The sequence below is a fragment of the Fukomys damarensis genome, unplaced genomic scaffold, assembly GCF_012274545.1.
Source record: "Fukomys damarensis isolate Sample0158 unplaced genomic scaffold, DMR_v1.0_HiC HiC_scaffold_25, whole genome shotgun sequence".
NCBI lineage: Eukaryota > Metazoa > Chordata > Mammalia > Rodentia > Bathyergidae > Fukomys > Fukomys damarensis.
In genome coordinates, this window is record NW_022900937.1 from 3,200,647 (window position 1) to 3,227,501 (window position 26,855).

The 26,855-nt window shown below is 45.7% G+C and overlaps 1 protein-coding gene across 1 annotated transcript in view; it reads left to right on the forward strand.

The window, feature by feature from the left end:
* The window catches only part of Col25a1 (collagen type XXV alpha 1 chain), a 408,120-nt gene that overhangs the window by 237,973 nt on the left and 143,292 nt on the right, over window positions 1-26,855 (forward strand). Inside the window, exon 11 of the mRNA XM_033755992.1 lies at window positions 10,009-10,026. Coding sequence (XP_033611883.1) covers window positions 10,009-10,026 — 18 coding nt within the window. The remainder of the gene's footprint in view (window positions 1-10,008; window positions 10,027-26,855) is intronic.

Sequence of the window (26,855 nt, forward strand, 5' to 3'; positions counted from 1 at the left end):
AAAGAGACATCTTTAGTTTTCGAGGTTGGATTCTCTGTTGCAGGCTTTCCAGTTGCTTGGGAAGTAGAGAAATCCAAAGGGGGGAAAACAAACCTTATATCCACCTCTCTGTGCTCCGGGACTGTTCGTCCTTGCTTTTCTTTTCCTCATTTCTCCAGCTTCCCTGTGGTGCCTGGCTTTGAATGGGTGTTCATTAAATGTTGAATGAAATAAATGCATACCGGGATAAATTTTTAAAAATGAAGTGGTTATTGTGTGGCAATGGTTTTAAAAAGATACAGACCCTGGAGTCCTAGGGATCATTGTATAGTGAGATCAGGGTTTCCACCCTAAGGTGTGGTCTTGGGCAAGTCGCTCATTACTCTGTCTCGGTTTCCACCACTCTGACTGGCGCCAGCTGATGTCCCCACACAGTAGCTCAGCCCCGTGGAGTTGGCAGTTCAGGAAGTCGAGTGGGAGAAAGAAGCTGCCAGTACCTTTGACGTAGACCAGGTGTGATGACGAGAAAGAAGACAGTGTCTGAGGACAGTCAGAAGGACATAGTTGTCTACTGCATGAAAAGCTTTGTGTAAGAGGCATTGCCCCTCTTTGGAGCCTCAACAGAGGGCCCCAGCCCATGGGACAGTGGAACCAGCATAAGCCAGAGTCTGGGAGCCTGTGGTGGTCGGCGGGGGGTCACAGCACCAAGCCCCTGGAGGTCGGATCCAGAGCTTTTCCTGCCAGGTCTAACAGGCCTTGATTTGGTCAAAACTGTCATCAGCGTGGATGAAGTGGAAGTTGAGTTTGAACCTCCGGTCTGCCCAAGTGAAAGCCCGTTCTTCCTCTGGCTTCTCCTTGGTGCTCTGGTGACTCGGCTACTGCGGTCCTGCAGGTTCTGGGATCTAGCTTGACTTTGTTACAGAAAATGTAGGAGTGAGTGATTTGTGTGACTTCTCGGGTCATTCACGATGAGCAATGTATAAGGAGTATGAGGTGTGATGAGAAAAAAATGGTATGTGTAGGAACAAAATTTACAGCAAAAGATACATTGTCATGAATCCCCCTCAAAATATTCTCATTGCTTTGAACACACTCACCCCGTGGTCCTTCCCACTTTCTGCAGCAGCTCTCGAGTGCACTTTCCTGAGGGTCTGTAGTTGCATTACCATGGCTGCTGCTCCATGTCCTGAATTGATTCCAAATGCTGACCTTCCATGGTCATTCTGATTTGGTGAGGAACCGTAAGGTGCACAGAGCCAGATTTGGTGAGTAAAGTGAATGAGGACCCTGCGTCACATTTTTAGGAGCTGCCTTTCTATTGGATGGCACTTGGCAGCATCATTCACTGTATTTTTTTTTATCACACTTCATAATAAGGAAATTCAAAATATGTTAAACCGGAAGTTACAGACTTGTTTAAGTTCACTACACTTTAGAGAATTTTTTTACCGCTATTGAATAAATAGAAGTAATATTACCTAAATCATTGCTGAGATTAATTAAATACAAGATAGAAATAAAATAAATTGAAAGCATGATTTTAAAAGCTGTGAAACCATTACCAATGAAAACTGTAATAATAGTTTAATACCAGAAAGTCATCCCCGGAGTCAGTACCAGACACCCTCCACTTACAGGAGCAGAGGTTTATTTGGGCTCCTGTTTCACAGGGTTCAGTACATGGTTCATTGGCTCCAGAGCCACAACAGCACAGCAGAGGGGTATTGGAGAGGAAAAGCGCTCAACCCATGACAGCCCGGAAGCGGAGGGAGGATGGAGGAGGGAGGCCCTGGGGACAAGAGCAGCCCCCACTGACTGCCTTCAGCCTGGTCCCACTCACCCATGGGTGAATCCACCGATGAATACTGTGACCCTGTGTTCTGGCCACCTTCCACACATGAGTTTGGGGGACGTTTTAGATCTGCACCTTAACATGAAGGCAGTCTAGGGCCGGGGATTCAGCTCAGCGGTTCAGTGGCCTGCCTTGCAAGCGCAAGGACCTGAGTTCAATCCCCGATACCAAAGGAAAAAAAAAAAAAAAAAAAAAAAAAAAAAAAAAAAAAACATGAAGGCAGTCAGAATATCGCATTCACACACTGCCCACGACATCTGCTCACTGCTCGGGCTGTGCCCTCCTTCCCTCCTGTTACCAGGGGTGGGCTGTCCTTTCGCTTGTGCCATGGATCTGGTCCCATCTGCCTTGCTTTAGGACACTTCTCTGGCCATGACCCTCACTGGGAGCCATCCACTTCCCTCCTCCAGATACTTCTCTGAGCACATAATTCTGCCCTCGTATTTTCCATCTTAGAGCAGCTTCCTTGGCCCGATGCCTTCCTCCGCGGCCTGTTCCATTTGTCAGAGCACCCATTCTCTCTCACCATAAAACTCCTAGAAAGTTGTCCACGTTACTCTGCTGTTATTTTCCCATTGACTCTTAAATCTTACCAGTCTGCTGGACCTTTCTTATCAGGGGCGCTGGTTGTCACCATGACAATTTTAGTGAGCAGGACGCTTCCTGCTGGGCTGGACCACATGTGACCTAGCTGCGTGAGCCTTTGTCTTAAAACTTCACTGCAGTACCATCCTGGCAGGCTGCTGCTCCTCCCCTGCCACCACTCCTCCGTCTGCCTCGCCAGTTGCTTGTTTTTCTTTGTCCTGGGCTCTAAGTGGGTGCCCTGTGCCTCTGCTGTTAGGTTTTCCTTCTACTTTTCTTCCTGCATTCACTTGCTAGATGACCCCATTGCATGAATTCAGCGGCTCCCCAGTGTGTTGTCCCCATCTCTGGATTATGAACATCTGTACTGCATGTTCTGGCTTCTCGCTCGATGTTCCTCCCACAGCATCGTGTACTCACAGGTGGGGCTTTTGGGAGGTGGTTAGATCCTGGGTGTGTGATAACTAAATTGGTTTAGCAGAGTTCTAGGTGTACATAATGGAAGCTTCACCCTGGATGTGGCTGGCACCAATCAAAAGGCTTGCAGCCTGGATGGGACAGGAAGAAAGCTGCTTGCTGCCTTCTGCCTGCCACACCATGGACTCTTTCTCCTCTGCCTGGCCCCTCTGCCCATGCCACCTTGTGTTGGAGCCCGCCAACTGTGGACTGTGAGCTGAAATAGCCTTTCCTCCTGTAACTTGTGAGTGTTGGGTATTTTGTCTGAGCAAGAGATTAATCAGGACACTGCATAGCTCTGAGAAATCTCAAACTTTACACAGCCAAAATCATGTTCTGGGATGGGGCATCCACTCTCCGAAGCTGCTCTTCCTGCAGCCATCCACATTTAGTCCAGGTCCTCCCATTGTTTCCACTGCCTGGTCAGCCCTGGCCCGGGACTGGCTCTGCCGTCCACCTGCAAATCATGCCCTGGAAGCTGTCCCTTTCCCTCCTCCAGGCTGCTGCCCTGGTTTCTATCGCTTGCTGTTCACTGAGAGCAGATGCTTCTTCACCTCTGTCCTCATAGAGACCAGGACCCTTCTCAGACAGAATGCAGAGTGGTGGCTTCTCTGTGCACCCCACCCCTGCCCGGGGCTTTCTGTTCCTGCAGATAAAAAGCTGAGATCTTGTCATGTATGGTGGGTGCAGGCTGGGTGGCTCTGTCTTTTATTATTAATTTTAAGCTCTTTCCCTCAATTTCTGCTCAGGGACACTCCTCCTCTTCTGCCCTAAAACCTTCGTAATTCTCCGAGGTTCTTAACCTGAGAGCTGTGATTTCCTAGAAAATGCAGGGGGTGGACTTGAGGGCATGTGTGTGCATACAGTGCAGTGTTCCATAGGTAACCAGAGCAGCCAAGCTTCCTTTCAGTTCAAAGAGGGTTCAGAATCACAGCTCGTTTCTTTCCTCGGTGTTCTCACCCAAATCCGGCTTCAGCCTTAAGCGGAATGCAAAAGAGAGAGCTCGCTCAGGTTCCAGTCCCCTTGTTCCTGTTCCAGCCTCCTCTTTAGGGGCAGTGTGACCCGGGAGCATTATCCAACCTCTGAAAATTGATTTGTTCAGTTACACGGTGGTAGGCGGTAGACCTCACTCTCACTCTGCAGGCTGTGGTAACAGAGCGAGAAGCTGCCTGAGAAGTTCCTGGTGATGCAGTGGTCACCGAGTGTGGCTGTTGCCGTCAGCCCCCAACATCCATGTCCCTCGGGATCCTTGCTTGTCTACGTGCAGAGCCCCCCAACCAGTGTTAAGGTAGATTGTAATTTGGAGGGCTCTGCCTCACTGGAGCAGTAAGCATTATGTGGCTCACACATTCTGAATTAAAACCGTGGGCTCTAGCAATCTCCTAGCACACATTTATTAATGCAAATCGTGTAGCACAGCCGCAGAGAGCAGTGAAGTCCATCTTCTAGCACAATATTTAGAAAACTGGAATTGGGCACTTACATAAATTTAATTAGCAGGAGAGATGTTTATAAATTGGCTTTCAGTATTTAGCTAGAACTATCGGAACAGCACACTCTGAAGGACATTATTAAACATAGCAGAAACCAAGTTGTTCAGCATATACAGTGTAACGGAAATAGGTAGGGCAGTAGCTGTTACTGCTGCATTAAGCAGCGAGTGTTTCCAAAGTGGAGGGAGCTGAGCAAGTGTCTCCCTGCGCACATGCTCCATGTGTGTTGTACTCTGCCAGACAAGTAGCTGTTACTCTGATCACTTATTTCCACCCTGGTAGCCAATCTGTACCAGTGGTGAAGAGTTTGGTACAAACTAGTATTCTTAGAGGTCTAAAACACATTTATGGTCAAAAGCTTAGGCTCTTTGTATCCATAAAATAACACAGCTAAATTTGAAATATTTAGCAGTGCAGAGTTTTCGGTTTGCAAAGCAGCAAAGATTCCCACGATCGCCATGCCTAGCAGGGCCCCTCGTCTGTGAGGAGCCCCCCGAACTGGTGTCCAATTGCCAAAGTCCTCTGCCCTCCTCTCTGCTCCAGTCCACTCTGAAAAGTGTTTATTGGGGAGGGAAAGGATTCACAAAAGTAAATGTAAAACCTTTCATTTTGGAAAATATATTTAAGAATTTGGCAGTGTTCTTCTAAAGAATTAAAAATGCCCCAAATTGGGAAAATGTTGGAAGCTATAATTCAAAATCACTGACCTAGATCTTTGACTAAATGAATCTAACATGGAAAAAAAATCACCAACTGAATTAATGAACACCCTGTTTCAAAGTGTTCTGCATTGACTTAGGTATCACACAATAATGCATTTTTGTGGTCAGGACTTGACCTGATGAAATTCGGGGAAGAAAAGAAAACTATATAATGATGAGCTCATTACCATGATCTCCCCATCCAGAGATAACTACTTAGATACTTTTTCTGTCTCCCTCTATGTATACACTATAATATAAAGATAATTTGTCATTGGAATAATATATTTCCAGTGTTGTGGCAGAAAGAAATAATCAGTAACACATTCAAATATTTGTATTGAAAAATGTAAACATTATTTCTAATAGCAAAAATCTGAACAAACTTCTATAAAATCTTGGGCTTTTTTTTTCTTTTCTACTGCATATAGAATCCAGGGCTTTTGCACTGAGCTACATCCCAACCCTTCTTTTATTTTGAAACACTCTCTTAATCACTAAACTGTCCAGGCTGGTCTTGAACTTTTGATCATTCTGCCTTAGCCTCCCAAGATGCTGGGATTACAGGTGTGTACCACCATGCCTGCCTGCATCCAACAAGTTTCAGTGATGTAAATTAATGCATAAAAGAGCATCTTATGCTTTGTATATGAAATTTTTAATGACAAAAAATACATAAAATTCTTTGTTTCTTATGTTCCACATATGAACCTTGAGTTATGAGACAAAAAATGTAGAAAAATAATTTTTTTAATGTAAGAAAACTCATCCTGTTTAAATATGAGTACATTTTAAATGCAGTCATTATTTACATGTGAAAGGCAGGACTTGCCAATTCTGCAAGTTATAATACTTGCAGTTTTCCAAGTTTCGAATCAATTTTATTTTCTTTACATTGAACCTAACAAAACATCTCCATGCACATTTTTATTCCCTCTCTGTCTCTCAAATTTTAAAAAGAAAGATCAAGCAGGCTTGAGAGTACCTATTTATTTTCCTTCAGAGTTGAATATGAATGATTCTTCTTTGCCAGCATTAAAACCATAGAGGATTAAGTATTTTTCAGAAGAAAATGTTAAATTGAAAGATTTTTATCTAAGTAATATTATGTGACTGCAGCGACAGTAAGAATTATTCATATCTAGCCTGTCGGGCAGCACAACAGGTGACATGAATTATGGATAATGTTTGTTTCGGTCAAGTTCCTGAGAGCCCTGGGAAGCCAGAAGCTAGAGAGCCTGGGGCAATACAGTGTTGCAAAGCTGTTCTTTCACTGCCCACATAATCCCCAAGGCTTTATTTCTTCAATTGTTTTTCTCTGTCTAGTAAATCCTTTGTGTATTAATTAGTTAAAAAATTCATGGCCCTTTTACTCTAAATTCGAACTGAGTGAATTATTGGTACCTGACCAATTCATCTCCCTGAGATTGCCATGCTATATTCGTAAGCATAATTTGCAAAGGAATCCAAGAGACTCTTCTGGTAGTTGGACATGGAGTTTCAATCAAACTAAGGAGTGATGTTTCTCCCAGCCCCTCAACTCCTGTGAGTGGCACGTTCGTGTCACTAGGGACTGCGTCCCTCACTGGGGTTTCCGTCTGTGCTGCCCGAGCCCAGCCTGATTATCTGACAGGGGCAGACTGCTGCTTGGCATGGGTGTGCTTACTCTGAGGGGGACAGAAGCCCGGAGAAGCCTTATGGAAAATGACATGTAGGATCGACATCTTGAGAATCTAACACCTAATTCTAAAAATTATAACTTCAAATGGTTCTTTAAGACAATCACTGTTGGGGGGGCACCACTGTGGGGCAGCTCTTGGTAGGCTGAGGCAGGAGGATGGCTGTGAGTTTGAGGCCAGCTTGAACTCCACAGAAAGACCCTGTCTCAAAACTCTTAACAGAAAGAATATCATTGTTGACTTTTTTAGGCCAGTCAGAATATTTTCCGTTTTCATGTCAGCAACTGCTTTGGAAGGCCTTGAGAGCTTGGGCCCTGGATCCCAGAGATAAAAACAGGTCCCAGTGCAGAGGAGGCTGGCGAGGTTCCTGCTGCTCAGTGTCTGTCCCCACTGCTGGTGTGGATGGCACTGCTGGCCGCCACTCTGCAAAGGCTGAGTGATCCCACTAGGGCCAGGACTGTTCTGTGTGCAACAGGGTTCCTGGGGGTCCCCGAGGGACGTCAGACCACGCAAGTCCTATTGTCACCCGAGTTCCCTTGCTGGGGCCCTAGACCTTTACCAGGATGTCTGTTCCAGATGCTGTTTGTGGCTGAAAAGAAAAATCAGCTTGATGCGGGGGGGTGTGTATATGTGTGAGTTTGGGAGTTTGTAAGAGATAATGAAGTTACAGAGTCACCTTCAAGTGATACATTGTAACCAGCAAGTGTTTGAAATGCAAAACAGAGAAGTGATTTCTTTCAAGGCAGGAGAAAGGGAGGAAATAAAAGCGGTGAGAAGCTTCACTTTCTGTGGAGCTGCTGAGGCCATCTCTAATCACCCCGAGGCCAAGGAAGTCGCTTTCAGAATTACACAGACAATACTGATATTCTCCGGCTTTTAGAGGGGAAAGGGTTTGTATTTAAAATGGATGACAAAGACCTATGTGCACCCCCGTTATCCTAACCAGTATTCCAGCCATAGGTGTTTGAAAAAGGTTGTGTATCCCTGCGTTGAAAGAAGCAGCTCTTGCCTTGTCGGAATGGCATGCTGGCGGACTCACCACCCTTAAAATAGATGTCACGTAGGGAAACTCGAAGGAATCCGAATGGCTTTGTTGACTGGGAGAGTGTTAGTACTTCCTGGCAGCCTGATGGTGCTAAGAGCCCCCAAAGAAGGGTCGCTATTGCTGTTTAATTGCCTGAAGGAGCAACACGCCTGAAGGGCTCATTTATCATGGTCCACTGTGGTTCACTCCCTGGGACCCTCTCTCCCATCAAGCGTCCGCTACTGGCTGCTGTTTTCAGAGTCTGGATTTAAAGCCAGCTCTGCCCTCCGCCTGTAGGCACAGGCAGCCGCTGAATCTATTTTTTTTTTTTTAATGAGGTTTATCGGTACATTTTAGTGTACAATGAGCTGACATCCATCACTGGGATCTTGTACCTTTACAGGATCTATCATGGTTCTTATTTTTCCCCATTTCCCCTGCCTTCAACCCCTTACCCCTCCTTACCTACGAACACTTTGTTTCCATGTTTTCCTCCTCTTGTATTTCTTTCTTTGCTTTCCCCTATCCCTCCCCAGTCTCTGAATCTTAAGCAAAGCTTGCGACTTACTGAGTAACCTGTGTCATTGGGCGGGCGCCCCGGTCTCTCGGGAAGTTCTCGGGGGATGAAGGCGCAGTGAAGCCGTTCTCTCATTTCCCCACCGCTGCCAGGCCCTGCACTCCGTGCAGACCCGGAATTCCTGACTCACTTTCCACTTACCCAGGTCCCCGATGCGAGCATACTTTCAGTGTCAGTGTAGAGCTCTACTTTTTAAATTTTACCATCATTCGTCACTGTTCATTCTCACTAAAATGAAATCCATAGTGCCGCGTATTTGTCTAGAATAGCCTAAGTGCGAACAATCTGCTAAGTCATTTGCTCAGTGTAACAGTAGGTATGCCACATTTTAAAGATGAAAAAGTCCATCATTTGTAGAACAAACATGGGAATCAGAAAAGCTCAGCCTGTGCGTTTGGGGGATCCAGCGGACAGGGCTGTGCATAGCACCCCCAGGGTAGGGAGGCTGAGTCCCTGCTCCTGTGAAGGTCCCTGTCTGTCTGCGGTACCGGTGGCCTTGACCAGCGGGAGGACAGAATGGCCAGCCTGGGTGGGTTGACTTTGCAATCAGGTTTGGCATTAAACTCCGGCTTTTCTGTTGATAGGCTGTGAGGCCTTTGGCTTGTCACCCTGAGCCTCAGTTTCCCCATTTGCGAAAGGCACTCGGTTGTTCCCCACGTCCGAAAGTACCTACCACTCAGTGACAATCAGTGCACCTCGTTCTCTTTCCCTGCACACGGAAGAGCAGGGGAGTAGGGTGGAAGCTGCAGCAACTTGGCAGCCACAATTTTCAGCAAAATTCTTGAAAATCAACTGGTCTACCCTGGAGAGTTAGAATGAGTTCCGAGAGAAATCCTGGCCAGGAGAGAGGCAAAATTCAAGAAGTCCCGAGCAGGCGCCTGGTGCACACGGCCAGTCCAAGGTGACTGTGCGTTGATTTGGATTCGCTGAGTTAATGGGAACTTTTTCTTTTATCTGACCCAAAATCCAATCCGTGATTTTTAAGAAGCTGTGTAATCAATACTTTTATTGATAGGTGACTTTTCTTTAGCTAAAATCATTTACTGTTACACTGCTTTGAAATTCTCATTAGCTTAAACAATAGGAAAGTGACATTTGGAATAAATTCAATTAGCCAGAGGCCAATAGATACTGACTGTGAGAAATTAGAGTGCTCTTTAGTGATCCAAAGACCTCTGCTATAGATAGATGTTCATTAAAATGAGCTTAAAATATTATTGAAATGATGAAGAATTCAGTGGCTCAGTGAGTTTTAAAGTGATCCCGCTCCTCCCCATAGCCTTGTAATGTTTTCCAGATTTACTGAGCTAAATAGTCAGACTCCCTCTACCTAACCCTCCGACTCTGATAACCTGAGGAGGGACGTTTCCGTCACTGTCCCCCAGTTAAATTCTGGAACAGGCCAAACCTTTGGGTCATTTTGGAGACACATATATCAAATAGACAATGGCACCAGATTGGGGATAAACTGTAGAGTAAATAATCAGTAATAATAAGATGAAAATGATTTTTTTTAATTCACAAAGTAAAGTTTCTCAATAATTAGGCGCTATAATCTTCAGAAATATTTTGTAAAGATTTTGAAGCTATGTCTTGGTAGTGAAAGTATTCTATGAAGGTAGCAATTTTATAATTGCTTTTTCTTTTTTCTCTTCTGCATTTCAGGGTCAGCCTGGTCCTCAGGTAAGTGAACTCTTTTCTCACCAATTAACTCAGGGTGGAGGTTTTTCCACAGCAGTTTTCCAAGAAAACAAGAAAGCTCTAAACTGACACTCATGCCTCGAGGAGCAGACCTCATGTTTCCCACGAGTGAAGCTTCGGGCCCCACTGGGGCTGTTGGCCCAGAAGGGAGTTTTACTGTGTGCCCTGCTGGCGAGCTGAGCCCTTAACTGATCTGGGCCAGGGCCATGGGGCTTTTGCAAAAGGCAGGGAGACTTAGTGTCGGGCATGGACTGGTTTGCATTAGGAAGGTCCTGATTAATTGTGTACTAATAATGTCGTAAATCCACAACAGGACCCAAATCTGATTATTGAGACAGTGCTCCTCCTGGCTCTGTTTGATTTATTACAGACGGATATTGACTTTGTTCTACATTTTCCATAGAAGCCAAGTGCTGCAGACATGATTTATAATTAAGCATGAAGCAGTCAACAGGAAATCTTTGAGCTCTAAATCAGATTGAAGAAAATGAGCAAATTTTGAGATAGGGCAGAATGTGTATGAAAATGGAAATACAAAACAGAAAAGAGAGTCTAGAAACAGGGCAACAAACCCAGACTCAATTTTCAGTACTAACTGTGCTCTTAGGATGCTATTGGGAAGAAATTACAGTGTTGATATTTTACCTTGAACCTTGTAATAACTGTGAATAATGCAATAATGTATTGAACTCCCATCTTTTCACCTGATGTACTGAATGCTACTTTTTCCTTAAATTGTTTATGACTAAGCCAATTCATGATAGCTTTGCAGTCAGGGGTATCGGTTACGTGCTCTTCCCAATACTGGACCGCAAGAGCATGATTTATAGATCTCAGCTCTCCGGAGAAGGATGTCTAAAAAAGCTGAGCAGAAATTTCTCCACACTCCCCAGGAGTGCAGTTCTCTGCACACTAAGCTCATGAGAATAAGTTTCGCCTTTAATTAATTTGAATCGATATCCAAGAGTATTCTCATTATTTGCCATTTCCACATACTCCCAGTGTGAAGTAATTGTTAAAGGAGGTGGTTAGAAGAAGGTGGCTATATCTTGTTTCCTAAATTTGACCCCGTTGGTTTATTGTGAGATGAAGACGAAAAGGCTCCTCGCACGTCTCATTCTATTCACATTCCGTGTGTGTGCACAGTCATACGTTCAGGGAAGACTAAGCTGGGAGAAGTCAAGGCCAAATCAGGAACCCTGCTCTCCCTCTTAACACAGAGCCCTTGAGAGCAAAGGTGGGATAGCAGCTGGGGGTGTGGCGTTTGAGAGAACATTATGATCTTTAACACATTTTAGGTTCATTTAGGGTAAAGCAGTTCTTAAGGATTTCGGCGCCAGTTGTTTGGAAGATGATCCCAAGAAACAGGAGCAAGTGGAAAAACACCATCAGGGCGCAGGCACACTGCTGACCACTGTGGACCACTGAGGCCCAGTCCCCCCAAGAACACACGCGGAGCTATGCAGAGCATGTCCCAGAGTCCGCCCGCGGAGGGCAGGGGGCAGATTGTGGTCCACTACTTCCCTGTGCGGGTGTGGGCTCCTTGGCACTTACGGCCTCACAGAGTCCCTGCACGCTTCCTCTGCTACAGGAAGGCAGGAAGCTGCTGAGATGAGCAGGACTGGCACCCTGGCCCTCTCAGAGCAGGGCTGTGGCATAGGTGCACACCTGCGTCTGCTCTGACATCCACCCGCACACGTCCTATGGACAAAATAGTGGAAAATTCAAATGTGAGTGTGAAGACCTAGAAAACTGGACATAAAGACAGCATTTAAAAGCCTATCAGTAATAGAGATACGTTTTTAGAAAAAGGAACTGTAAGAAGTAAAGCACAAGCATAGTAAATCTTGAGGAGCGGCCCAGTAAATGGCTAGAAGGAAGAGGATAAGCCAGCGTAGGCCGAAGAACGGACGCAGCCATGCTCCCTGTGGGTGAAACCGGGACATGGATCTTGGACCTGGAGAATCCCTTCATGCCAGGGCTTAGTTCACTGTGGTCCTTCAAGACACAAAGCCCAGCTGACCCTACACTTGAAAGTTTCGGAAATTTGCGAGGAAGATGGGACTGGCATTTCCAGATAGCGTCCTCCTCTTGGTTTTCTTTGTTTTCACTGTGAGTCTGCCTTTGGGGCCAGTCGGGTCACATGATTGTTGGACACACAATGTCTTGGCTCACACCAAAGCTGCAGGAAACCAGTGCTCAGGATGTGTCGGGGTGAGCGGAAGTGTGGCCCCGAGAGAGGCGCTCACACTGTCCTCCCAGAGCACAAAGTCCGGGCAGTCCTGGCTCTTTGTCCCTAAGGAGGAGTCTAGACTGCCTTGCAGGGCTATGTCATTGTCATAGAATTTGTCCAGGGAAACCCCACTGTTACATTTTAACTAGCTTGTAATAAATTTTAAAATTTTGTGTGGGGTTATCAGTAGCTCTACTCAGATTCTTTTACAAGTTATAGATGAATAGTGTATAATATTTCATGGGGCATATATAATAGCGATATATATTACTATAAATATGCCCGTCCGTCTGTCTTATTTTCACCAAGACAGGTACATATGGCAGTGTGTGACTTTTCCATCCCCCAATCTATTCTTTGGAAATATCTTGTCGGGGGGGGGGGAAATGTGGACTTCCAACAAGATTTTAACCCTAAGAACAAATTTTATCTATCAAAAATAATAATACTTGGAGATGATCTCCATAATGGATCTGATTACCAGCATGTGAAGAGTTACTGTATTTCAGACAATTGTATTTTACATTAACATACTATAAGTCTTTTTTCTTGACTAAACTTATATAAACTGTACATTAAATCTGTTTAACATACATCTATAGGTACAGTATGTACAACAAATAAGCAATATACATTTAAAACCCAGATTGTGAAACTTTAATGGGCATTTTTAATGGTTGAAAAGATTTTTATTTGGTCAAATAAGGCATATAAAGTATTTTTATAGTATTAACAATTCTGGGTATATCTTTTCTCTTTTTTCCTTCTTTTTGTGACTTAAAATGAGTTTTCCACTTTTCTAGTGGCAACAGTCATAATTTCCATGATTTAATCAGACTTTTGATCTAACACTTACTTGTGGTCACTTGCATGGTAGTCGGCGTACAAGACTTACCTGCGCGTCCTCCTGCCCATCCTGTGCCTCTTCAGTGCCTGTGCTGGCTTGGTGGAAGGGCATGAACAAGACTTGGAAGTAACCTTCTCCTCTTTCCAGTCTTCCTTGTGACATTTCAGCAAGGGAAAAGAGAAAGAGAGCTTCCTGTGTACACAGGCTGTCTCCAAACAAGTTCTGCACTACCTGATTCTCAAACCCAAGTTTCCCAACCGTCCCCTCCCTGAGTCCTAGCCGGTCCCCAGTGGCTCTTAACTAGTCTAGTACTAATTTAACTAGTCTGCCTATCCACAGACCAACTACACTCTCTTTAGCTGGCTGTGATTGTGAGGGCTACATTTCTAGAAACTCCAGCTTTCAACTTTTGGCACATTTTTCATTAGGGCACTACTACCAGTACCAGTCTGTTTCTGTTATGTAATAGGGATATTTTTAGGTATATTAGAAATAGGCTTTGTGGACGGGACTGGAAAAAGAAACCATATTTATATCATAAGCCCTCTGGGAAAATATAATTAGATTTCCAAATAACTGACTTCCAAAAAAGTCATAAAGTTTTGATTTGGGGGTTTGTTCATCCTTTACAGTTTTCTAAAATATTGGGCAGAATTATAATTGGCAACTTGGTGTTGTGCAAATGCTTGCGTGGGGTAGACGTGCCACTCGTCTTATTCCTGCTATCGCAGAGCAGAGGAGCGCTTCCTGAGAGAAGGAAAAGTCAGTTCCACGCCTCTGTGTCACGTCGTTTCATAAGGGCTTCCAGGTCATGAAGGCGTGGCTTTGAAGACTGGTAGTAAAAAGGGAAGCTTTCTACTCACCAAGAAGCTCTCCTTGTCTTCCTGAAGCTGAAGACTGTTTCGAAGCTGCCAGCGTCGACTGTTAAAATTGTAAAGACTGGAATGTAAGTGTCAGCGGACGCCATTAGTCACAGAGTGAAACTGAGACGAGTGGACCTCGGGAGAGATGCGGAAGAAGTGGTTCTCCGCGATGGACGCTTCCAGTAGCTGTGGCTGAGATGGAGGAAGCAGCAGGCATGAAGGGCGAGGGTGTTGCTAGGAGCTGAGCGAGGAGCGGGGCATGAGATTCTCAGAAAGCAAAAACAGTGGACTGGGGTGACTGCTGTCTCCACGGCTTGACAAGATGAGGAAAACAAGTGAGAACAGAGGATAGGGACGGAAAGAAGAAAAGGAATTAGGAAAATGTGAGTATTTGTATTTCAAACTAGAGAGGAGAATTATTTACTCTATCAAAATGGAATCATAAATTCTGATTTTTGTTACTAATTCATATTGGCGAAATTCACTCATCTGTTAAACTTCTAGTAGTACAAGGCACAAAAAAGCAACAAAATTGTGGTGAACAAGACAGACTTTTAAAACGGTGTCTTCTTTTAAAATACGAATTGATGAAGATCAAGTATATTTGAGATGTGCAATATGATGTTTTCATGCACATGTACGTTGTGGAGTGACTACAACCTGATCATACCTGTCACCACCTGTGCACAGTGCTACATTTCCAGAATTTGTTCATCGTGGTCGGGGGGGAGAGAGACAGAGACTGACCAACTGACCAGGTATTAAACCCAGGAGCACTGAGCTATATAATTTGCCCAGGTTGACCCCAAACTTGCAATCTTCCTGCCTCAGCCTCCTGAGTAGCTAAGATTATGGGCATGCACGACCACACCAGCCTTTGTTCATGTTATAACTGCAGATGTGAACCCTTTTACCAACACCTCTCCATTTCTGCCACCAGGCCCAGCTCTGTGATCCTAGAAGTTCAGCTTTTTAAGCTTCTCTGCATAAGTGTATGAGTGAGATTGTAATACACCTCTGTTTGTCCTGAGTGCTGTTTCTCTTAGCACAGTGTCCTCCAGCTTGATCCATGTGCTCACAACTGCCAGGATTTCCTTCTTTTCATTGCTGAATAACTTTCCATTGCATTTTGTGTACCACACAATCCCATTCATCAGTCAGTGCACACTGCTTCCATATCTCAACTCTTATGAATAAGTTCTACACATAAGTGACAGGGGTCTGCCTTTCTGTGTCTTACAGGTTCATCCAGATTGGTGCAAGAGGCAGGATTTCATTCTTTGTCTGGGCCGCGTAATGTTCCACTGTGTCTATCTACTATACTTTCTCTCTCTCTCCATCATTGGCAGACACTTAGGTTGAGTCTGTGTCTTGGCTGCTGTGAGAAGTGCTGCAGCACACGCAGGAGTGCAGCTGACGCTTTGGGACATTGATTTCATTTCCTTTGGGAACATCCCCAAGGGTGGGATTGCTGGATCGTGTGGTGGTTTTCTCTTTAGTTTTGTGAGGAACCTCCGTACTGTTTCCAGTGATGACTAACTGCGTCCCTTTTCTCCACATCACTAGCACTGGCGCCTTGCCTTTTTGAGAGTGGTCATCCCAGCAGGTGTGAGGTGACCTGTCCTGGTGGTTTGATTTTGCATCCCCCGTGATGAGCACTTTTTCATACACCTGTTGGCCGAGTCTGCTTCGGGAAAATGTCACATCTCACTAATGGGCTTTTCCACATACTGGTGTCGCTAGTGCCTTCCTGACTCACCACTTCCAACCCTGATTTTCATCCCCGTGCAAGTCCAGGTTGGCATCTGCATGTCTGGAAAACCCCAGGCCCGACCCACACCTTACACATGAGGCATTCACAGAGGCCGTCTGCCAGCACTCACTCCAGGTCCCAGCCTGCTCTGTGCCTTGGTTGTCTCCATTCTGTCTCTGTCCCAACCCAGGCACCAGCCTCTACCCCTGAGTCCCTGGCTGGCTCCCCACCCCCACCTTCCCCATGTCACTGCGTGGGTCTCCACACCCTGCCCTCCCGTTCCTGTCTCCTGCCCTGTGCTACCTACAATCAGGGTGGGAGGAACTCACTCACGGCTGGCTGGATGGTGGCATCCCCGGTTCCCTGCCCTCTGTCTGCCTCTCTCTCACTTTCGGCCCTGACCTCCCCACCGTGAATGCAGGTGGTCAGGATGCACCTGCTGCTGCAGGAAAGTGAATATTTAGCTCTTCTTTTACTGACAGTGGAAGCATTGAGGGTTGGAATGAGGCTGCTGCCAACCAACATCCTTGTATCTGTGTCAGCCAGATAAAACTGTGTCGTGGTTCTGATTGTGTCAATCTTAAGCCAGAACTCTGAGTTTACCACAGAGCGTGCATGCAAGAGGGTCTTGTTTCCTGCCTGACATTCCAGTCCTCCACTACAGCTTATTTTCTAGCCTTATCTGCCTTTAATTTTTCATTAATGCTCTCTTCTGAGCTCTGCTTCACTCAAAACCAAAGCACTTACTTTTTTAGCCTTGTTGTAACCTAGTCCTTAGATGCACTCAGGGTTCCATATGTCCAAGTGTGACCTAGCTTCATTCTGTTCCAAACAAAATGCTTTTCCTCTCCCTTCACCTAGTGCAATTCCTCCTCTTTCTAGATTCCCGCAGCGCTTTAGCCATACAGCTTTTCATATCTCCTTACGAGTAAAGTGAAGGAGTGGAGACTTCCACGTGGGACAAATCTTGAGTCAGATCCTAGCTCTGCCCCTGAGAAGGCTGTGCAGTCTTGGGCTGCCTGCTCAGCCACTCTGGGTCTCATTTTCTCCATCTCTAAGGCAGAGACGAGATGGCCTCACGTCCCATGTCACAGTGTGAGGGCTCACATCAGAGTGCAGGTAACACACCTAACAATGGTGCCCAGCGCGTGGCCAACACTCGGCAAAATTAATTCTCTACCTTTCCCCTTTGAGCCACACCATGGTTATCTTTGCTAATAGTTTGTCTTCAAGCGCAACATCTAAGCTTTCTTTCATCTTTGTTTTCCTCAGCACCATCTAACTTAGTCCTTGCGCACAGTAGAAGTTAAGCAAAGGATTATGAAGATGGGGCAAGGAGGCTGAGGGAGACAGCGTGGTCAGCTCTTCGCTGCTCTAAATGCACTGATGAGTCATCTTTGTCATAAACAGCCATGGAAAAAATGGCTTTGAGGCTTCTCAGGGCTGAGATTTTACTGAACGTTTATTGCTTTCAATATGTTGCTCTCACATGGTCTGGAGAGTTTTGATGCTTTGCTTGCTTTCTTTATAGTGATTTATTTATTTTGATATTTAATGATTGGTGAAAATGAGTAGCATCAACCCAGGGCCATACATTCGAAGTATTCATTCATTTTATAACAATTTATTTGCAGGGTGTGAGCATTAGCTTTGATTTTTAACAGTCAAGGGTATTTATAGAAAACAGTCTGTGGAAATTGGGTGCCATGTGACGTTGCCTAAGCATCAATGATCTCCCGCTCAAACGACCTCATACGAGCTGGAGGAGCTAGTTGCATTTAAAATGTACGCTGGCCTCTGTCTTGTAGTAGGCACCAAAATGCATTCTCTTTGGCCTTCACCTGGGCACAGGGATAGCCCACGACGGCCCTGACTGAGGGTATCCTTGCCCACCAAGGCCAGTTTTTATCATGTGAAGTTGTGAGAGCTTCAGAGCCCACTCCGAACGCCGCTGTGCAGCTGTTTGCCTTCCCCCGGGAGTTTGGGTCGCTGTGGCTTGCGTGCTGTGACTCTGTATTACCCAGTGAGAAAAAATGTGGGCAAAATTACCAGCAAACCCCATCATACAGCTGTGCGCAAAGGCGTACGACTTCCACTTGTGGTTGGTTGGGTTTTTTGTTTTCACATACATTTGAAAAGAACTGGAACGTGTTACTTTGCCTTTTTCCCCAACCCCCTTTTTTGCTTCTTTAAAAAAAAATTATTTTTTTTGTTCTGATATTGTCATTGCCGTTTCACAGTATTTTTCCTAAAATTTACAAAACTCAAGCTGTAGATGCCTTGTAAGGAATCATTCCTGGATAAAATATCATATTTTGGGAGCAGTATTTAACTTCTATGCATATGTTTTAAATTATATACTAAGCTCCTTCTAACCTAATACGTTAGCAATTCCCATATTTCGTGTTTGTGATCCAGCCGAGCCCTCTGCAGATTCACATACTCGGCCTTGGGGGCAGAGGGAGGGCACATGCATCCTCCAAGCATCTGAAAACTGTGTGAGCGTGTGCATGTGTGGGTCTGTGTGGGCATTGCATGTGCCTGGGTGTGTAGAACGCCTTTGTCTTGCTCACCACTCAACAGAATTGTCACATTAAACTAGTATCGAATCCTGTCCTGAATAAATCGTGCAGGACCCCCTGTGCCTATATTTTACGTGTTATGATAGGGAGAATGAGGATGGTCTTAGTGTCTTGGTATTTTGATGTGTAAATGGTTACTACCGTAGGAAAGACCTCGTCATCCTCCAGCTGGTCCACATTATTAAGAGTACACATAGTGTAACAGCTTGTTTATTTTACTAGATCCCATATTTATTTTTACATGATCATTTGCATATTTAGAGGGTATTGTATCATCTGAAAGCTTGATTTTTGTTTAGAATTCTTTCCTCTTGAAATTAATGGAAGTTTTTATTGTCAGCTGTGTGCAGCATTTTCTCTCAGATGTATTCCTCCTAATTCTGCCTGAACTAAGGCAGGTAGTGCGCAGCCCTGTGGGAATAATTAAGCTAATCCTGTATTGCTTTGCATCTATGGAAGTTATCACTTCCTGAGCCACTCATTTTTATCTCACTGTTTCTCCTACAGTGTTAATTCACAGAAAATGCAGAGTGTTCTTTCTCTTTTCCTTTTCTTTTTCTTTTTTTAGTGGGATTGAGCTCAAGGCCTCACAGCAAGCACTCTGCCACCACACTCTGCCTTCAGCTCCACAAGGAAAATTTTGTTGAATAAATAGACTGTATATATGTATTTGGATTTCATGATTTTTAAATCCACTCAGCGATGAAATGACTGAACCCACTGAAAACATCAGCTCTTCATGGTCTAGTTTTAGGGCACCTTATGGAACATATCGCGTGGCGTTAAGGGTCTGGGCTCTGACACAGAGACTGGATTCCGCGTCTAATGTTCTGCTTATGAGCTCTATGGCTTGGGACAGATTATCTAACTTTGCCTTCAGTGCAAAATGAAAGTGATTGGTTTAATATGCACCTCAGTGAAGTACGGAAAGCAGCATGTGGCACCCGGGTCTTCAGGACTGGAGGCTCAAGCAGGTGTAAATGCCGCCCGTGCCCCGCCCCCTCTGCACGCACCCCTCGCAGAGCCGCGGAGACGAGACAGTCCAGCGGGCATTTCACTGCCGGAAGAACATTCCAGAGGACAGTAGCCTCGGTGTGTTAGATGCTGCGGGGAAACTCACGAGGCCCTCCCTTAACAACCGGCTATGCAGTGCCTGTTTGGACTGAAGACTCCCCGCTGGCCTGCACGACCCGCCTCTTTTTGGTTCCCTCGTGTACAGCTTGTGGGTAGGGTTGACCGAGCCCCAGTGTCTGCTCCTGTGTCCTACACCCTGTCACACAGTACTGTAGTTTTACGTTCTGTCATGAGTTACAGTACCGCGTGGAGGAGTCGGGGAGAGTGGGTGGGTCAAGCCTTAGCTATGAAGTGTACAGGAGGGAAGGGCCTGGGGCAGAGACCAAAGTCCCGCGAGAGTGGGAAGACCCAGAGAAAGCCCTGCGCGCTCAGGGAGGTGGCAGCCGCGGGCGTCCTTGTCACTGTGTTTTCGTGCAGTGACCCCAAAAGGCGCAATTTCTTTGTTGTGAACTCAGTCCATATTCACGAATCCAGACTGCGAACCCATGCGTGCCTTCACCATAAGCATTGTTGGAGATGTGTTGGACAGCCAGCTGTGACTTTTTAAATTTCTTTGCTGACTGGGGATCGAATCCCTGGACCATGGAGCCATGGCCCCCATTTTCCTCATTTGGGGGCTCATTATGTTCCCCAGGCGGGACTCACAATCCTTTCTCCCTTTCTCCGCAGCCCTCTGTACTGGGATTGCGGGCATGTGCCCCCAGGCATGGCTCACCTGTGAGCTCCGACCGCCCCCGGGGCTGCTTGGAGAACGCTGCTTTGACCCCCGACGAAGTTAAGAATTTCCAGTGCAGGAAATCTGCCCGAGCAGTTATTGCCTGTTCAGCAGTAGACAGCTCAGAGCTGCACATTAGGGTTAGGAGGGCAGCGGGCAAAGGGAAGTAGCACTTACAGCCCTGGAGTTAGTAATTCTTCTCCGTATCTTAGCGACACTGGGGAGAGGAAAGCGGCTTGCAAAGGTCATATGCTGCTGCACACAGCGCCTCCCAAGGTGGTGTGTTTACATGTGGTTTCCCTTCCTGTCCTGAGGCCGGGTCCTGTCCAGAGTGAGCCATGCTGGTCCCCAGGAAACTGCATCATCTCCAGGGTGAAAAGGATACTAGTCAATGAAAGAGGTACGGGTGCCTCAGGGGTTCAAACTAGACAGAACACGCCCACAGGAGGGCGGCGGTGTCTCCAGCCTGGGCCACTGTGACTGGCTACAAGGGGAGCGAGACCGTGGAGTGCGAGGACCTGTATTTTCCCAACTAGGTCACAGCTCAGGTTGCCAGGTAAGAAGTCGTAAGAAAGATACACTGGTATTGTTTCAAGCAGATAGTATTTGATGATGATTCTCAGCAGAAAGAACATCAGCCAACACCGACCTTGACAAGAGTGGAGGTCATCCTGACAGGTGGCTCAAGGCCAGGAAATGGGGGAAATATTGTAGAAGCAAACTTAGCAGCAGATTCTTAAGAAAGTGGACAGGCAGAAGTCCACACTTTATTTTAGTAGAAATCTAAAGGTTCTTTAAAAATGATTTAGTTTTTGCAGTACTAGGAATTGAACCCAGGGTCTTCACACTGAGCTACATCCTCAGCCCTTTTGTATTTTTATTTTGAGACAGAGTCTGCCTGAGTTGCCCATTGGGCTTGAACAGGTGATCCTCCTGCCTCAGCTTCCCAGAGTGGTAGGATTATAGGCATGTACAACCATGCCTGGGTTAAAATAATTTCTTTTTGTTTTTTCTTTTTGCAGGACCTGGGATCAAACTCAGGTTCTTGTGCTTGCAAGGCATGCACAGTGCCACTGAACTAAATCCCAGGCCCTAAAATAAATGTTTTTATTATGAAATTACTGATGGGAATTTTCTAGTACTCCGAAAAGCTAGAGAAGATAGTATTGTAAATTGCCCTACACCTCACCCAGCTTGAAGAATCTGTTGGTGATCTTATGTCATAAATCATTTTTCCTTACTTGTTTTGTTCTATTCATGTTGGGGATTCTACCCAGGGGCTGGCTTATGCTTAACATGAGCTCTAAGATTGTTTTTGCTGGTTTGTTTTAGAGCAAAGGCTTGACATCATGTCAGTAGATTGGCAAATATGGTCATTTAAAAAACATAGCTGTCATCTCATTAGCAACCTAATACAATTAACAGTAAGGCCTTATTGTTGCCAATATCCAGCCCAAATTCAAATTTCCCCACTTTTGTCTCAGAAATCTTTCTACAGAGTCTTTGTGTGAATCAGACCAAAGCCAGTGCTCAGTGCTTCATTATTAAAACTCACCAGTCTTTTATTATAATAGTAGTTTTCCTTGCTGGTTGTGGTGGTGCATACCTGTAACCCCAGCACTTGGGAGGCTGAGGCAGGAGGGTCGCTGTGAGTTTGAGACCCACCTGGGCTACATATTGAGTTCCAGGTCAGTCTCAACTGCATAGTGAAACTGTCTCAAAAAACAAACAAACAAGCAACAACAACAAAAAATAGTAGTTTTCCTCCTTGTCTTTCCTGGGACCTGTGTCTCCTCTGCAGAATCCTCACATTCTGGGTTGGTCTCTCTGCCTCCTCATGGTGGTTTTTAATTCTTCTCCCCAGTCCTCTTTTGCAGGGTGCATCACTCTCGGAGGATTATTTGGGTTTGGTTGCGTTTTTCGGGAAATGTGTGATGAGCCTGCAGACTGCTTCCCCTCATCCTGTGTCCTGGGTGGTATTAGCTCTCAGTAGCCTTTTTCCTAATGCTTTCACGACCGCTGAGAGCTGTTACCTAGAATGTCTCTTTCACTGCAGGCTGTAAAATGGAGCCCTGAAGGGTTCTGAGCTGAGGAATGCTACATTCGGAAATGTGCTTTAGAAAAAAGAAGAGTATTTATCTTTATATGTTTTTGAGATGGACTTTTGCCATGTTGCCCAGGCTGGCCCTGAGCACCTTGACTTCAGCAATCCCCTGCCTCAGCCTCCTAAGTAGCTGGGCTTCCAGGGCATGCCACCAAACTCGGCTAGAAAAATTATTCTGACAAAAGCAGATAGGATAAAGTAGATTAGGAAAGGTCAGGAGAGGCTTCTAGACTCTGTTTTCCAGTATTCAGGATACTAGTAGCAAACGTGGAAAGGAAGAGATGGAGTAAAGGATTTTGTGGAATTTGCTCAAATATAACACTGAGCCGTTGAGCAGATGGAGTGGTGTGTTTAACAAAACCACACAACCAGGGCCGTGCTTGTCTTGCAGCGGGCAGGGTGGTTTGGCTTGAGCAAGGTGAATTTGAGCTGAGGAGGCTGAGACGTCTTAGAAATGCAGGGCTGAGCTGGGAAAGTAGTTCGGGTCCCAAGTCGGGGGACCGTGACGCCTGGGAGTACATTTGATAGCTGGTGAGGGAGTCAGGTGCAGAAGAAAGCTTAGGCACAAATTCAGTCAGTCTGAACACTGATGGGCTGTGGCAGCCCCTCGTCCCCAGTGCCCCCATGTTTGGCTTTAGTTTTAGTTCAGCCGGGACAGCTCCTTTCCTGGCCCAGAGGGCTGGCTCGGCTCAGCAACTTCCCTCCTGAAGCTCAGCTTTCTGTCCCCCAGGAGGGATGTGTACCCCGACCAGTCTGTGTTCAGCTCCCTCTCCTCTCTGCCCTCAGACCCAGTTTCCTTTCCTTCTAAGGTTGGTAGAAAGAGGAAGGAGGAAGATCAGTCATGACTGGGGGCATTGGGGCAAGGGTGGCTTTGCTTCCTCACATCTCGGACCATGTTTGGTGACTGCAGGGAAGGATCCCGGGGAGCGGGGAGGCGGAGATGCCAGGGAGGGCATGGGGAGGAGGTGAGCAGGTGGTGAGAGCAGAGGGCAAGGGGATAAAGAATCTGACCGTGGAGAACACGGGAGCCACAGAAGCTCAGAGTGAAAACGCTGATTATCATTGCCATCTGCCAAAATGAGAGACCGAGCTTCTGCCGAAAGTTTGCAAATCATTGTAAGGCCCTGAGATGGAGATCATGTAGCCTCGCCTAACAGTCGTTTTGCTTTACTGTGATTATTATTATTCCTTCTAAATATCTCCTGCATTATTCAGATTTAAGGGATATCTTGCCCTTGTCCCTGTGTTGAGTTCAGTTGCATTTCACGAAACATACGTTGCTCAGAAAGACATGCCCAAGGAAGCCGAGATGAAACTGACCTTGAAACCAGGCTTCTCACGGAGCCCAGGCGACATGAAGTGGGAGAGTATCGCAGGACATGTGCTGGAATCGAGGAGCGAGTTGAAGCCAGGTTTAGAGACAGGTGTCCCTCACCGTCGCAGTCCTGGTGAAGACCGCGCGAGGACTGTAGGACAGTGTCCACCATGGCGGCAAAGTCACCAGCCACTCCAGGCATTCGGACAGCAAGTTGACACTGTCTTTCCACAAAGGGAATGTTTAGAACTCTGGTCTTTCGTGGTCTTTCACCACGGAGTTCCTTTTATTTGACCCCTTAGAAATAAGGTTTTGGTGTTGTTTTTTTTTTTAATTCAAAGTTAAAGAAGCTTTAGCAATTTCTTAAAATATTTAGAGGCAAAGGAGAATACTCCAAAGAAGGGAGAATTCCCTTTGGGTTGGCAGGAGTAGTAGTTTGACTTACTTAATTTTGTATTGTGTTAGAAAAGAACTGCAGAATCAGTGTCCCTGAGTCCCATTTCATAAGCCCTTAACCCTGTTGAGCTTTGTGAGTCTTACTTTTTGAGAGTCCTTTTTGATGTTTGATTTTCTTTCTAGATTTTCTTTTAGTGACAGATCCCACTAACTGCTTCCTTCTGGCAGCTGTCTAGTACGAAAACTTGAACCTGGACACCTAAGTCCCTTGTTGAGGGCTCAGATGGACCTCATAAAAGACCATACATGACAATCCTACCACAGAAAATGCCCAGCAAACAATAACTGTTAAAAAATAGATTTCTAGTAAGTAGGGCTGGTTTTGATATTTTAAATTTTGGTTCATATCCACCCCCTTCTACTCAATCTCTCTTAATGTTCAATGCAAAATGAAAGGTGTAAAGACTAAAGCTATAAATTTATTTACAGCTATTATTCCCTTCCCTGGCTTAGCAGAATTTGACACTGTAATAAACACAGTTTGCAGCAACGCTGAATCTGGTTTTCCTATAACTTTTTATGTGTCGCTGCTTTGAACATCAGAGTTTTATTACATTCTTTTTCTTCTGCTTCAGTTCAGCAAGAATAAATTGGGCACCTAAGTCTATCCTAAGGGTAACTTGCTGTTTTTAGGGCCTGAAGTTCAGCTTTGTTTTATTCACAAAAGGAGCATGGGGAAAGTATGATGAAGTTTTTTTTTTTGTCTGGTTTTCTTTGGCATTAGTGCCTGAACAATGGAAGTAAACTATTAAACCTGCAAACTCTACCATTATTCCCAACCATTGACCCAGGACATTTGCAAAGACTTATTTTGTTCTTGGAAAATCAGTATATTAATATCTTCATCCATAGGTCAAGTGCCTGAAAAACATATTTTATATCTACCATGATCAAACTATTTATGGTATGGACTTAACCACTACTCTGGTCGGGCAAGCATTTTAAAGGTTTCTTCATGTGTGGTGTTTCATTCTTGCCAAATAGAAGGCATTATTTTCTCCATTTTGTCAATGAAGAAGCTGAGTCACACAAAGATTAATTCACCTGCCAAAGGTCACACAGGTAACTGCAGCCAGATTTTAGTCTGGATCTGTTTTTCTCTAAAATTTAAGCTCCTAACCACCACGGTATTCTGTTTTATAGTAATTCCCCCAAATTACAATTATGCTTTTTGCTGAAACATTTAAAAAGAAATTACAGTTGTGCATGCACACATATTTATCTATACTTACAGGAACTCTGGTTTTATAACAGTTTTTTTCGGAAAAAGTTCTTTTAACTTTGACACATTAGTAGCTCAAGTTATCTGCAAAATAAAAAGTCTATAATACAAAGCAATTCAGTGATTTGGAGACGAAATGTCCCCAGAATATATATTATGCTAGTGGAACAGAAAGCTTTCCACGCAAGTTCAAGGTCGAAGTCTATGCTTGAAAGAGCACATGTCCACATTTTGGTTAGAAGTAAGCATGTTAAACACATAGGCATATTATTCAGAAGTAGGGTAGATTTATATGTGCGTAAATTGGTAGGGTCCCTATTTTCCAAGTAAACCACTGCATTTTTAGTTACTGTACTATCTGTGGTGTGATTTTTCATTTTCAGACACCTACGAAAAGCTGGGGTGCTGAGTTGAGTTCCTTGGTGAACGTTTGCTCTGAGTGTGCATCTCATTGTACCCCTGGGGCAGGTTAGTGAGTGCACCTGGGGCAAAGGAGGCAGTATTCACATCAGTAGAGCTGTTGCTTCTGTCTTAGCAGCACAAGAGCAAAACGGGTTGTTTGTGTCTCCTTCCTCCTCCTCAAGAGGCTGAAAGTGGGCAACACAGTGTCTGCAAGGAGGACGCCCCTCGCAGGAAGACTCGCGCAGGGCTTGCTGGGCTCACTGAGGCTGTGCTCTTGGAGAACTGCCAGCTGGACATCTCTGTCCTCTTGCTCTTTAAGAGACAGAGCTTCCATATGCAGATGGCAGTTTCAGCAGCAGAGAAAGGACACAAGGGTGCACCCTGCAGCTGGGTAATGGGGAGCAAGGCCGCCTCCAAGTGGTGGCAGCACAGCGAGGCCACCGCCCATCTCCGGTCCTCCTCTGCCACATAGCTAATGGCTTCCAGTCCTCTCCGTCTGCCCTATTTCCCCTGAGCCCAGCAAAAGCTCTGGATTTGAAACACAACCCTAAAGCCGCACTCAAATGCTATGAAGTTCCCTAGGCTCTGGAACTACTGTGTTTATCTGGGTTGTACCAGCTTGCCAAGATTTTCTGTAGATTGACTGCATGGTGAACTTCCAGGCTGGAGGTGGAACTCAGTCGTGAACAACTTTCCTAGGGTACTGGGTTTGATGCCCCGCACTGCAAAATAAATAAATAGAAAATGATGAGCTTCCTAAAGAGCATTGGGCTCCTTAAGCCATAATGGTGATGTGTCAGTGGCCGGGCCACGTCCAGTCCATCGGCCGACCTGCTGCTTCACTTTCCCAGCTTCCTCTCCCCGGTTCAGACTACAGGGTGTCGCCTCACCAGCCTTCCCTGCCTCTGCTCCCAACTCCACATCTATGTTGCTACCCTGAGCGCCCCTGGGAGAGTGGCGCACTCTCACTTACCCAGGTTCTCGCCTGCCTGACGGGCCCCACTTCCTCTTGCCGGGTCCCTCCCACCTCTGGGCGTCTTTGAAGAGCCGGCTCCGCAGTCCTGCACGGGACTCCTCCGGCTGGGAATCAGAGCTGCGGGCACACCGCACATGGCCTGGCTGGCAGTCGGCCGCAAGTGTTGCAGGGGTGAAGCTTGCTGTCCTCCGAATTCTACCGTAAAGAAAAGGTTAACCAGGAAGTGTTTCTGTATAGTTCAAGAATAAAACTCAGTATATCTCCACTTT